Below are 14329 nucleotides of genomic sequence, written 5' to 3' on the forward strand. Positions count from 1 at the left end.
ATGATTCATAAATGAAAGCGCTTCTATAGAGACAGCAGTTTGGACATTTTGCTGTTCTTGTGAGTAACTCACAAAGTGCTTTACACTAGAGTCACATTCACCCATCTCTACTCAGAAACACACACATTTATACAAGTGCCTTGCCCAGGGGCACATCAACATGTGGCAGGAGGAAGCAGAAATTGAACCAGCAACCTTCCGATTGCAAGATGACTACTTTACCCACAGTTGCCCCCATACCCATATATATATATATATATATATATATATATATATATATATAACAGAAAGAAAAATCCAACCAAAGGGCAATAAGCAAAATGACAAAAATAAAACCAGATGAGTAAAGACACTAATAAGAGTTATACAATACAATTGTTTTAGTGACAAAAATCATAAAATAAAGCCATTAACTCCATGAAGTAAATAACAAATTTGATGCTGAAAAAGGAACAAGCCTGAAATACAGCCAGATTGATTCCAGTGAGGCATAAACACTTAAACCTATCAAGTTTACACCTGCGCCATGTCTCATTCTATCAGGTTTTTTTTACCACCCCCGTAGCTCAGTGCACACACACACACACACTCTCTCTCTCTCTCTCTCTCTAAAACACACACACCACACGCACACACACACCAAAGATTCACAAACAATCACAGTTCTATTTATTTAATGATACAATCAAGGTCTTGCTCAGGAGACTTCAGACGTCACTCTCACACCATAAATCAACGCCGGCTTGACATTTACAAGACAACACAACAAGAGGAATACATCGCTGAAACACAGGCCATAAAATTCCACCTCTACTCCAGGGGATTTCCTGGTTTCTAAAAAATCCATGTTCTTATGTTTCTATTTGCATTCATAGATATATGAATGTGTGTGTGTGTGTGTGTGTGGTGTGTGTGTGCTACATTACCTCAAACTCTTTAAACACTCCAAGTAAAAGAACACATTTGTATATATATTTTTTGATTCAATAAAGATTCACGGTTTCAAATGCAGTTTGACTTTAAAACTGATGATCCTGTGCACTGAATCTTTAATGTTATCAATATTTTACTCTGCTGAAAGTTTTATTCTGTTGCAAAAAGGAAGAATGACTCCATTTAAGGACTGTTTGACAGGTTACGGATGGGACACTTTCATGCAAAACGTATTGTGCTGATAACCTTTGCAGACGTCAGTGTGTGAGTCAGACACGCGTGGTTTGGGTAATAATAGGTTCCTTATTATATTGTTGGTTGCTCATGCCTAGATCTAGGTCTGAAAAAGGATTTTCATGGGGTTTTGCATAGTGGAGCTTCCTCGATCTATACAGAAATGTTATAAGACATGAATTTTACAGGTCTGAATAGGAAAGGGTGAGGCTGGGAAGACTCTTTAATTGCTCTCTGGGGACAGAATGAATAAATCTGTAAACTTGAAAACTGATTTTAGAGGAAGGGTCTTGACACACCTGAAAGCCTTGTGGGGAAATTTCACAATTATGGAATGTAGGTGAAAGGCAGAATCCACAGTTTCTGTGATGGGATGGAGGCGAGACATGGCTCTGGTATTAAGGACAAGAAGTACCATTACAGAATCTTGAAGAAGAGCCTCGACATGTTGGGATATAAGCACTGGAGAGTCTGGACAGCTGCTAGCTGGTACTCAGACGTTAGGTGGAAGAGAAGATGATCTTTTTGAAGGAGAAACACAGCATCAGCAGAGCTCTCTCTGAGATGTCAGACGTTTTTATAGATTATAAGTCTTTTCTATTAGGGTTGAAAGATACTTGGAGTGTTGTGTCTTTTAATAGGTACATTACACACCCTTTTATTCTCTTACACAGTGGTTAAAGAGCCACTTTAAGAGTTCAAGTATGCCTCTAACGTCTAGATAACAACAAATTAACCTGAGTTTATATTTTATATACCTCATAGGAGTAGCATTATATATAAAAACATAAAATTGCAAGTTCTGATAATAAGATTCATAACATTGGGGTGTCAGATTATTCTTTTGCTAAAGAATCAGTCAATAATGAATGAAAACAAAAGCGGAACATGTTATTTGCTTGTTGCGCTTTTAGATTTTGTCTGTCTCATCATATATGCATTTCTCACATAACTTTTGTGTCCCCACAAATCATAAGCAATTGCTTAGGCATTTCAAAATGCATATGCGGTTCTGAGACCACACTGTTTGCTTTTGACAATTCAAGGGTATTCATCCGTTCACTTTGACTGTGTGAGAAACAAAAAAGGAAAAATACAAAAGGAGGGAAACGGGGTATTGGGTCTGGACAAATGAGGCGGTGATCGGTGCTGACAGTTCATTATGGCTGGTAAATGCAGCTCTGTGGGGGAGGCTGCAGGAAATACTGTAGCCCTAATTGGAGCGGATGGAAGAGATTCTCATCTCAAAACAATATCACAGCTATTTACATGCTTACACCTCTGGCTACTCTGAAGGTTGGGGCATTCCTTCCGAAGGTGTGGATTAGAAAGCAGTTTTGTTGTGGGCTTGGGCTTGGGGGATTTTTTTTGTTCTTTTGCATCTTTTCACAAGTGTGTGCTTTTTTTTTTTTTTTTTATCGGAGCCTAATGTGCACTGTGTGTGCAATGATTGAAGAAGTCTTATGTTTATTTTCTCTTAGTACTTTTGGTTAACCTAAAATGTTAATGAACCTCAAATATGAATGTTCAAGGAAGAACATGTAGGATCTTTTTTTTTTTTTTCATTTTCGTCCGATTGATTGAAAATTACGAACAACTCGGAATTTTCCAATAAATATTTCTGACATAAAAAGCAGAAAGAATCAGTGACCCATACACCCACCCTCTTTTTTTCAATAACAGTGAAAGACTTATGGGAAAACCCTTCTGTCAGTTTCCTCATACCACAAGTTCTCAACTGGGTTCAGGTCAGGAAGGGGACCATGCCATCCGGCCGTGGACCCATCCATCTAGTCTGTCAAAAGTCACTCTCGCTTTATTGGTCCAGAAAACCTTTGAAAAATCTGTCTTCAGATATTTCTTCAGTCTGTCTGTCTGTCTTGTTGGTCAGGTTTCAGCTTTCCTTACCTTGGCAAACTCTAAACATTGTGTACTTCTACGTACACCAGGCAGGTTGTAGTTATGGAATGTGACAGAACTGGACAGTAATGAGCTGCTGGTATCTTCACACTTGATTCTTCTCAAATTCTTGGCAGCTTTTTCTCAACACGTTTCTTGTGACCTTGTTGGCATTTTGCATGATGGTTCTGTACCATCATGCCCCAATATCTTAGCAATTTCAAGAGTCCTGCATCTCACTAAGACACTTTTGGTCATTTTTGTCATTTTTGTCTCTTCAGAGTCAGTTAAATCTCTTTTTTTAGCCTATTTTTTGCCTAAAGGAAAGAAGTTGACTAATAATTATTCACACCTTGATATAGGGTGTTGACATCAGTAGGACACACACTTCCTCATTATACAGATCACCTGGTATGCTTAAATCCATTAAACTTTCAAGTGTATCCAGTTTGTGGTTAAAAATATACCTAAAAATAATAACATGGTCAAAATACCATTTTCCCTAATAATTGTGCACAAACAGCATAGTGAGGTTTTTCCATATGTAACAAGTCTGTAAGCATTGCTACCTNGGATCATCCCTGTTTAAAAGACGGGTGGGGTAGCAGACGATGGCATTACATTACAGAGTTAAAAACCACCAAAAAAAAAAAAAAAAAAAAAAAAATGAAAAACAAAGTTTAGCCCCGGAACATTGGGAGGAAAAATTATTATTTATCTGCAGTACAATAGTAAAAAAATGTTTGTGAAATTGTTGGCTTAAGAACTACTAGAAAAAAGAAGAAATGAGTTTTAAAAACCTTTATTTTGCCTGCTATAGGTTCTGTCCCCTCTGACGTCGTCAGTCCTGGCCGAGAGGACCATCAGGGTGGTGGATGATAAAGTGAGTGTGACAGAGCTTGGTGTGCAGTTGGTTTCTGGACTCTCTTTGTCCCTGCAACTGAGCCCTGGAAGCAACAGAGCCATTGTTGCTACTGCAAGCACACAGGAAGTCATAGAGTCACTGACGCAGGTAAGATTCTATCCATGTTCCTTTAATTTGTCACGATGTGCCATTAGTGTTAAACGTATTAGGTCCTTGTATTGCCTCTTATAAAAAATAGATTTTGTGAATTATATTTTTAGAACTAGTTCACGGCTGGCACAGAGTTAGTGCTGGTTTATTTTCTCTTAGAATATTTCTCATATATTAAAGTTTTCTTCATGTTGTTTGAAATTTAGGGAACAGCCATGACCCATGAGAGTTGTTCAGCCTTTTTACCATAATTAAAACCCACTACTGCTTCCCTTGTGCCTCTGGTTTATTTTGGTCCTCATTTGAAGGAAATCTGTAGATTTCTATTTGTGTTTTTGTTGCTAATTTCCAGGGTACTGGTGTCGCACCAATTTAAATGTGCTACGTTGCATGTTTGTTTTCACAGGAATCCCTCATCAGTGCCTGGCTTCAGTTCAGTGATGGATCTATGACTCCTCTGGACAACTACAACCCTGCCCATTTTATCCTGGCAGCCACATCTCTGAATGAACAGGTGGTAGTTGTGCAGCAGAGCGCGAAGTGGAAGTGGCCTCTCGTTGCTGCCAAGGGTGAAGGCCAAGGTTTGCTTGTGCGTGTTGAGATGAGTCCATCGGAAGTGTGCCAGAAGTCCAAACGACGCTCTGCTTTAGCCACAGGAATGGTGAATGTACAGGTTAGGTTTGGTCAGTCAGAGGAGCATTACAGGCAGCCGGGAGACAAAAGGACACGTCCGGATCCTCCGTATTATGGTGGATCCATCTCCGACATGGACACTGGGTTAATAAACCGTGCAGCCACCACCATTAGAGGCCAAGTCCCAGTGAGACCTAACGGGGGTCGCTTATCATCAGACAGTGGAAACAGAAACTTAAATGACTTTTCTGAATACCCAGAGCTGCCTCGGAGTCGCAGTACCGATGATGACTTATTGCCATCACGACGCGGCCTGACAGACCTGGAGATCGGCATGTATGCACTGCTGGGAGTCTTCTGCTTGGCCATCCTCGTTTTTCTCATCAACTGCATCTCTTATACATATAAGTACCGAAGTAAACACCTATCTCTAGAGGCCACGGAGACTATGCCCCATGCCCATGACTGGGTTTGGCTTGGCCAAGAAGAGGGGCTTTGTCTGCAGCAACAGCAGCATGAAGAATTGACTGGTACCTTGGAGGAAGGTAGTCAGCTTTTAAATGGAGGTATCCAGCGCAGTATTACAGATGGCGGCGGAAGTAGCTCAAGTGGAAGAGATCTGAGGAATGAATCACTTAACTCACCGACCACCAAGAGGAAGAGAGTGAAGTTCTCCACTTTCTCTAATGTAAAGTCTAGCAATGGATGTCCAGTGCTTAGCCCGTTGCCACTGGTGCAGACCAGTGATATAAAATGGGTTTGTCCAGACATTGAGCTTGGAGACTCAAAGGATCTTAGGAACTACATGGAAAAGCTTAATGAGAATGCAATTAAGAACACAGCATAAGAGGTTCTGGGTCTTTCCGTTGGAACTAAAAGAGAAACTCACCTGAATGCCTTCATCATAAGGAGGGAGAGAATGGAAAAAAATATATATATGAAAGAGTGAAAAACCAATCTGATGGCTGTAGTTTAACTGAAGACCTCACCTTGAAAACTGAGTAGATGACTCTGCTACTTTTGATTCTATGACGGTTCTCAGACATGGTCAAGCAACAATTTTCAAGACTTGAATTTCCACAAAGCAGCATAGTTAAAAGGCTCAAAAGTGAAAATTGTATTGTTGCTTAAATGTATGTTTTTTTGTCTTCTACCAAGCTCGATATTTATCTTTTGATTTTACTTCTTGTTTTTTCTTTAAAACACGTTTTACTGTTCTAAATGTGGTAATATTATTTCAGAATATATTTTTCTCTTATTTTCTACAGTTATTGTCGGTCCTTTGCTATGAGTTGGCAGTTGTAGAGCCTATGGATCAACAGTCTAAAGCATTTTGTACTGTATATAAATGCAGAGTTTGATTTAGAGTTACTGTATGTATGGTAACATTTTGTAAAGTGCTGTTTGATTTGGTTTTAGTTTTGATTAGTCTCCAAAAGTCAGATCCATGCATGTTATTTATGAGGAGCCATGTGTGTCTGATCTGAAAATATGTAGATAACTAATACTGTTACACTTGGAGACAATTTAGTACTGTATTATTAAATTCCCTTATCACGGTTAAGTTCTGGACTTGTACGTTTATATCAATTGAATTATGTTTCTTGGTCCTCGCATTTTCTATGTTTGTGTTTTTCTCGGTGATCACACTCTCTGAATATACAAAAGTGCTTTACTGCTGAATTTGAGTGGCATCTCATTACAATTTTAGAATTTCTGCAGAGGAAAAACTGTGATTCCTACCAAAACCACAAAAAGACAATCGCGTGCAACGCACCACAAATTTATGGACGCTTCTGGTAAAAATGTATTAAAAGCTTTAAGCCAAAGCTTTGGAGACTTTTTTGCCTCCTGTTACCAATTCCCTCTTTGAGTATGGTGGCAAAATAAACTTAATTGCCCTTGTTTTGAAACAGTTTTGCTCAAGTTGTGGATATGGGCAAGTTTAAAGTAGCAATGTAATTAAACCTATTTCGTGTGGATTAAATGGACTAAAGCTGGGAACACATTACAAGATTTTTCACCTGATTTTACCCTCAGTTATTAGTCGGGGAAAATCTGCTCTGTACCAACTCAACAAGGTGAGATGGCATAAAAACCTTCTAGCCCCAAGATATGATAGAGACTGGAGCCAACCCGACCTCAGTCATTGTCAAAAACATGTTTGGATTTTTCTGGACACACTTGGAACTGATAACCTGTCCAAATGCTAAAGTGTGTGTGTTACTAATAGCCAGTGAAAAGGAGAGACTGAGAACAAACTTTTTTTTTCTTTTTTTTTTTTTATGTTTTATTTCCAACAACAACATTATGTAGATAAATTCACTGGCCATAATGCAAAACTTTTAACTAGCAAATTACAATTACTGATAAAAGAACACAGATATTCAAGAAGAAAACCGTAAATAATAATCCAATTAAAATAAACCAAACAGTTGACATTATTACACATAAAGTCAATGGAGATTAATATAACAAACTGACATTTTTGAATGATTAAACAAATTTATTATTCACTGTTAATGTTTATTTGTATGATCCAGCCAAACATGTTAGCTGCAAAGAGCTAACATTTTCTTTTTGATGAAAGCTGGCATTGGTTGTGAATCCAAGACCTACAAGCTCACAACCTCAAATACCAGATCCAAAGCCATGTAATGTGTCCCCAGCATCTTTTGGACCACTTGTGTTTAATATTTGGAAAAGCTGCTGAGAGAAATTGGTCTCTGTGTTATGTCATCTTTATTTCCAAGGGAAATAAGAAGTCCTGGATCACAACTTAACAGTTCCTAGTAAGTCTAGTCAGCTGAAATCAGTAAAATATAGATTTTTTTTTTTTATTTTCGGAAGGCCCCTTTTTTTTTAATTGGTTTTTTTTTTTTTTTTTTTTTTACCTTTTTTCTGTCATGTTTTAGCTAGATTTTAATTGTGCTTACAAATATTTTGATCATTTTTAAATTTCTTTTTTTTTTCTTTTTTTTTTTTTTTTTTTTTTTTTTTTTTTTTTTTCCCATTTTTTTTCTTTGTTTTTTTTTTTTGTTTTTTCATGTGCCCTCTCCCCCACTGAATAAATGTACTCATTTTAACAGCTTTTCAAAATGTCCTCTTTTTTTAAGTGTGAGACTGTTATTACAACATTTACACGTCTTTTGGAGGATTGTGAAACTCGATGTTCCCATAATGCTCGATAGTATTTCGTCTGAGTTGATATCTAGACTTTCACGTCCAACTAAATTGTATCCCAAAAAACTGTCATAGGGATGGAAAAACGTTTAAAACCTTGAAATTCATGAATTTGTGATCCCTTACAGCTTTTTTATTCTGGTTCATTCTTTTCTACTGCGTCTTTTTTTATTTATTTTTTTTATTGAGAATTGGCTGCCTGATTAATTAAATATGATGGCAATTTTTGCTCTTTTGTGTGATTTGATAATCAGATCTCAGCCTACCAATTATTATTTTATGTGGATGGTTCATTAGTATCATTTGTCACCATTGTTAACTTTCACTGTAGCCGACAGTTGAAAGTGAGAGCCTGGCTCACACTGGATGGGAAGCAATCGAGATAAAAATGTAACTTAATTTTGAGGCCATAACTCTTAGCTGGAAAACAGAAAATGTCCGTTTTGGGTTGGAAAATACTTTCTTTCATGTACCATGAAAAAAGGTCTGCTTTTCTAATGATCTCCTAAGAATTATTAAATTCTGTTCCCATGTTAAGAAAAAGTAAAAATAAAAGTCATGTTCTGTCGAAATAAAATACAGAAAGAGATTGTTCTGTCCCCTCTTTCAAGATTGAGAGACATGAATCCAAATATCTGGGTATTTATGCAGGTGTTTCTCTGTCCTTATTGAGCAGAACCTGAGGTGTTGTCTTACGTTTTGGGCAAAAATACGTGTTGCGCATTGTTAACTTTTTTTGAAAGCATCCTTTAGAATTTATAAAGCATAATCACTTCAGTGATGCAGCTGGACAACTATTGAAAACCCGCCACCCACCTCTAAATGGAGAAAACCTTTTAATGCTGTTGAAATAAAGCAATTCTGCAAAGAAAAGACGGGAAAAAGTTCCCTCGACGATCCAGAAAATCAAGACTTTTTACCATCTTGAGCCACAAAAAAAAAAAAGAAAACACACCCTCCTCCACTTTCTGTCTCTTTGTCACCGAGGAGCTCCCAACTGCTGCTGCTGTCTTTCCTTCCTCAGTTCTTGCCAACTTCGACATCTGCCTGTGTCCTCCATGCTCCAGCTCTATGTGTCTTTCCTGCTGACACAAAGATCTCTGAGTCTGCACTCCAGCTCACTAAGTAACCGGCAACTCCTGTCAGGTGTAATGGAACACAACCCTTACACCATTATGAACCATCTCCTCTGACATTTGCCATGTCGATGTATCACCGCTTTTCTCATTTCATAAACTTTTCCTATGACTGTTGCCATGACAACAGTCCTCAACACAGCCCTCTCTCCTTCCTATTTCACTCTTTTGACATGTTGTGTGACGAACATCACCAATTACACTGCTGAAATCAGCGGTGAACAGCTGAATGTTGTTTTTTTTGTTTTGTTTTTTTTTTTCAGTACAAGCCTTACAGTATAGCAAAAGGTCTTGTTGCAAGATCAGATTTTTTATGTCGAATACATGCCCTACCTTACATGTTGTGAGCCACAACATCTCTCCATTTTGTTGTAAAAATGTAGATCACTTAAAGCTGCATACAGCCTTATCAACGCAACTAAATATATAAATCTTGCTGTATTGGGTTCTGAATGACATTTCACTTAAAACCTGAGAAGTTCGCTTTGCTGGTGGTACAAAAGTAAAAGTCAGGTGTTTAAGAATTCAAGGCATTCTAGAAAAAAAAATCACAACCAGAATGTGGCACTACAGGACTAAGGAAAGATTATTTGAGTCAGATGGCTTTTTTTTATGTTTCACCAAAATATCCTGCAATCTTTTTAGTCAGGAACATACAGTGCCTTGACTTGAAATTGCTGAATTACTTGCAATTCTCCCCATTTTGTCAGATTACAACCATGGACGCAAGTGTATTTTATCAGAATTTTAATAGACAGACCCAGAAGAGTTTTAGGGCCCGACAAACACAACATGGTGCACAACTGGAATGTTGAAGAAAATGGGTGTTTTTCCATTTTTTTTTTTTTTTTTTTGCAAATTAAATGTGAAAAATAAGCATTTATGTACTCAGCCAATCATTAAAATAGCCAATACATTAAAAACACCTCGCCGCTATTACAGCTGCAAGTCTTTTGAGTTTACCACTACCACAATTGCATATATAGCGACAGACTGAACATGTTGTGTACAAAAGTTAAAACCTCTCAGGACTGCATTATAGAAGGAGGCTGTGGAGGTGCTATGTATTTCCAGGCATATAATTCCTTCTTATAGCAAAATCAGTAACTATCTTACATTCAGTTGTTACAAAAATGCTGTAAATGTCAAAGGTCACTTAAAAGAAATTTGACTTTGCAATTTGACACATTAAAATTTAAGAAACACTACATTTCCAACATCCCCCATCCATCACAAAAATAATCCTCCGTTATTATCCTACAGTTATTTTCGGAGAGTTCAACTGAAGGATAGTTTGTTTGCTGGGCTTAGTAGAAGTGTAATTCTGCCATGTGTTTTTGCATTACCTGCTAGCCATGTATTGATTTGATTGAGGTGAATTCAATTAGGGAAACCCCTGGAACTTGGAGGACGATTGCCCTTAGGGACCAGAATACACAACCTCTGCATAAAGTATGCAAAGAAGGCATGTAAAACAAATATATTTTCAACAGATTTCAAGATGGCTATTCATTCTGTTGTCTTTTATCGTCAACAACTCTTTTTTATAAAGCGCTTTAACACCAGCCATGTCTGAAACGAGGTGCTGAACAATAAATATCGGGAACTCTTCAACCTCTTTGTTCCTTTGTTCATGTTAGCCTGGACACTGGCCAGGCTAAATTCCTGTCGCCCTGCTGCTTGCCTGCTTGCTTGTCAATGGTTTTGTGTAGATAAAGTGAGAACAATGATCCTACATTCAGTATGTGCCTTTGTTTCGACCTGATTTATGGGTTAGGATTGTGCAATTAAAACAGGTTTGAATGTAGTATTGTTTTTCCCTCATTTATAATCTGCTGACAATAACAAACCGAGATTCCTTTGACTTTGGCTGTATTTGTACCTACAAACAGGGAGCAAGTTGAATCAAACTTGAGAAGATGCTAAATGACTTTGTAGCTCTGAACAGGAAGCCACTAATTCATTAGGGGGGAAATATATGGTGGCATTTTTAGGTGTGTGCAGCTGCTCATTGGAAATCCCAATGGTAAAGGCCTTATTGAGCTCAAGCAGGAGAAGAGGTTGCAACACTTCCTTGTGCTGAACTGGGAGAAACACTTGTGCACCATGGCAGCAGTTTTGTGCCTATTTATCTCTTATCAGTAATTGTGGTTTTTTTTAAGTCTATTGTTTTCCTGTGTTTGGGAGAGAAATGAGTATTTGGGTTTCCTAAAGAGTACTCCTTGGTGGTTTTCCTTCCACCGTTTCCTATAATTTTAAAAGTTGTCACTGTTTATGGTCCAGCGTTCTTGAGAGGCACAGATTGTTGCTAGACTTGTTACATTCTACTGCATAAAGACAAAACAATGGAAATATTTTCTTTTCCATCTGTGCACTGTGCCATTAAGAGAAACTTTTAAGAGAAACTTTTACAGTTTCTCTTTATGTGTATTAGATTTTTGACCATTTAAAATCCTTAGTCAGTAACGACCCAGATCACTGATTGTAGTCGGGTCCTGTCCTATTTCCCTGTTACTTCACCTGTTACATTTCCTAAATCTAAAAGTAAGGTATCCTAACCACCGTTAGAACAAAAAATAATTGGTGTAAACTCACAGATCTTATTAGATAACAGAAGCTTATTAGCACCCATGGACTTAAAAAGCCTTATATGATGACCTGTTATCCACTTTCATGACATTTTACAGCTGCTCCTCCACATAGAGAAGTCAATTAAGATGGCTCAGCTCTCTGGTTAGGATGCCTTCCCTGTGAGGTGTTTTGGGCACGTCCCACTGGTCGGACATCCAGAGAAAGACTGGGACATGTTTCTCCCAGCTGGCACATGGAGCTGTGGAGAGGAAAGTGTGTGTCTCTCTTCTTAAACCTAACCCCAGATTAAGCGAAAGATGGATGGGTGGCAATGCAGATATGATAACATTAGGTCTGTCTTGAATCAATTTCATCAAATGAAAATGTTTATTATTATCAATTTTGAATCATAGTCTTTGTCTTTTACATATATGTAGATATCATCATACCAATATAGGAGTATGAATATGTTATTACCAGAACTGTCGGAGGCTTAGGGACATTTTAAGGAGGATGCAGGTAGCCTAAAATAAGCTTAATGATGTCCATGAGTAAACTCATTAAAGTTGTCAGTGATTGGAGCCAAATGGTGCATCTCAAATACATCAACTGATAATGTGACACGTGTTGTAGCAAACAAAGGCACACGCTGCGTGTTGTTGCTAAATTGCAGGTTTCCTGATCATTAATGGGTCGACCGGTTGATGTCCGTGCTAATTTGTGCTGCTCCCATTAGACTGCTTTGGTCTTATTTTAAATGAGCTGGGTGCACGTAATGTTGGAATCTCATCATGAATGATTAAAACAAATCACCAACAAGGCCTGACCACTGATAGCAATTTGAAGGTCTCGGAGCACCTTACATCAACTGCACTAACAAGGCCAATCAGGAAAGTCCAATGTGGGGCCATAATTCCTCACAAGAAGCGTTCAGGATTTTAATCACTTTCCAGCTGAGTACTATGCTGTAAAGTTTTGTGACTTGTATTTTAGAAATAATTACCTACGGATAGTCTATTTTAAATAATAAATTGTCTGGTGAAAAAGACTATTTTAAAACCTTAAGTTTTATGCAGTTTGGGTGTGACCAAAACATATTTTCACACGTTAGGAAAGAAAAAGGCTGCTTTTCATCTCTTGTGCACATTTCGACTCAGAATTTTCTCAGCTTTTTTTTATTTTTTATTTCTATCTCTGGCTAAGATAAATCATTAACTTATTATTATCACTTCATTTGATAATAAAAGACTGAAAGAGAAAGATTAATGAACGATTATCAAAACCACCGATGGACCATCAAAGATTAATACGAACATTACAACACTGATTCAGAGGAGGCTTCAATCACAGTCAAGTGTCACGTTAATGTCCACTGAATACGACATTAAACATAGCAAAGGTTTTGTTTTAAAATAAAGTCAAGTTAACCCATAAAATGGGATCATTTTAATGGGGCAGATTATTATAGTGGAACTCATTATCCTGGTTATGTCAAAAAATGACACCATCATGCGGCCAATATACAGTAAAATTAGAGCAGGTTTTAAGCATTACCTAAAGGGATGAAAATGTTCACATAAATAAAATACATTGAGGGATAATCTTTTGGAACTATTTTCCCTTAAGAGAGTGATTCAGTACAGACTTGAGGATAAACTACTGTATGGAAATATCCAGGACTATTCTTTTTTTTTTTTTTTTTTTTACATCACTAGTTTGACATACGACTCAAGTACAAGCATATGAAAGAACAGAAACAAACAAATGAGACCAATAAAAATGTTTTCGATCAGAATCATGCATTACTCCTTTCCTGAACTGAATAGTGCAGATAAATCTGATCTCTGTATCTCTTGCTAAAAATGTTCACATGCTGTTATATGAGAGTCTTGTTAAAGAATTCAGCTGGGATTCAGAAAGGAGAAGTGATTATAGACTTGTTTATACGTCCCTAGGGTCCCAATGCTCTGAAATATACTGCTGCAATTAAAAAAAATAGGCACAATATTTAAAGGGACAGAGCCAATAAAAAAAATGTTTTTCACATGATGGCACGGTAAACAGTGTTAGAAGGAACAAAACAGTTAAAATAAATGGATAAATAAGAGATTAAAACTTTTGTTATGACTTTTTTAGATTAGTGTATGTTTTTGTAGTGAGACTGCACAAGATTCTAGTGGGAACTTACGTACGTAATTTCTAAGAGGTGTCGTTCCAAAAACATTGCGTTTTAGCAGTTTTGCTGATTTGGATAACCATGTGTTGTCATTTGTGCTTTGTATTTAAATTTCACAAACTTTTGGTTTCAAATAGAACATCATCGTCTGAGAAAAAAAAAAAGTTTTCAAATTACTAACTGAGACAATTGCTAAAAAGGTGTTGTGACTTGTTTTCTTACTAAAGCCTGTTCTCTGCCTCAAGTTTTCTCATTAGTAAGTTGAGAACTTTAGCCTGAAAGTCAGCAGTACATCAGCCTCTATTGATCTTTCTCAGATGGGTCCGGAGTCAGAATGTGAAGTATACCGCCATCATCACTTCTTTTCTCAAGAACGTAAAAGCATGCAAAAGTAAATTGATATAAACTCCCTGAACGTCTCCAGCTTTATTGCAATGTGTGCTGCAAACACAAATTTAAACAAGTAAATTCCAACCTTAAAGTTGATCAAGCCAAACCCACAAATGGATTGTTGTATTGAGTCGTGACCTAAAACACATTGTAGTGTAA

The 14329-nt window shown here is 37.3% G+C and overlaps 1 protein-coding gene across 1 annotated transcript in view; it reads left to right on the forward strand.

Annotated features, from left to right (window-relative positions):
* Nucleotides 1-6397, forward strand: part of LOC103147499 (transmembrane protein 132C-like) — a 153273-nt gene extending 146876 nt beyond the window's left edge. The window contains exons 9-10 of the mRNA XM_007565883.2: nucleotides 3887-4078; nucleotides 4488-6397. Of these exons, the coding sequence (XP_007565945.1) occupies nucleotides 3887-4078; nucleotides 4488-5561 (1266 nt within the window). The 3' untranslated portion in view covers nucleotides 5562-6397. The remainder of the gene's footprint in view (nucleotides 1-3886; nucleotides 4079-4487) is intronic.
* The last annotated feature ends 7932 nt before the right edge of the window (nucleotides 6398-14329 follow it).

Source organism: Poecilia formosa, unplaced genomic scaffold (genome assembly GCF_000485575.1).
Source record: "Poecilia formosa unplaced genomic scaffold, Poecilia_formosa-5.1.2 Scaffold6, whole genome shotgun sequence".
Lineage (NCBI taxonomy): Eukaryota > Metazoa > Chordata > Actinopteri > Cyprinodontiformes > Poeciliidae > Poecilia > Poecilia formosa.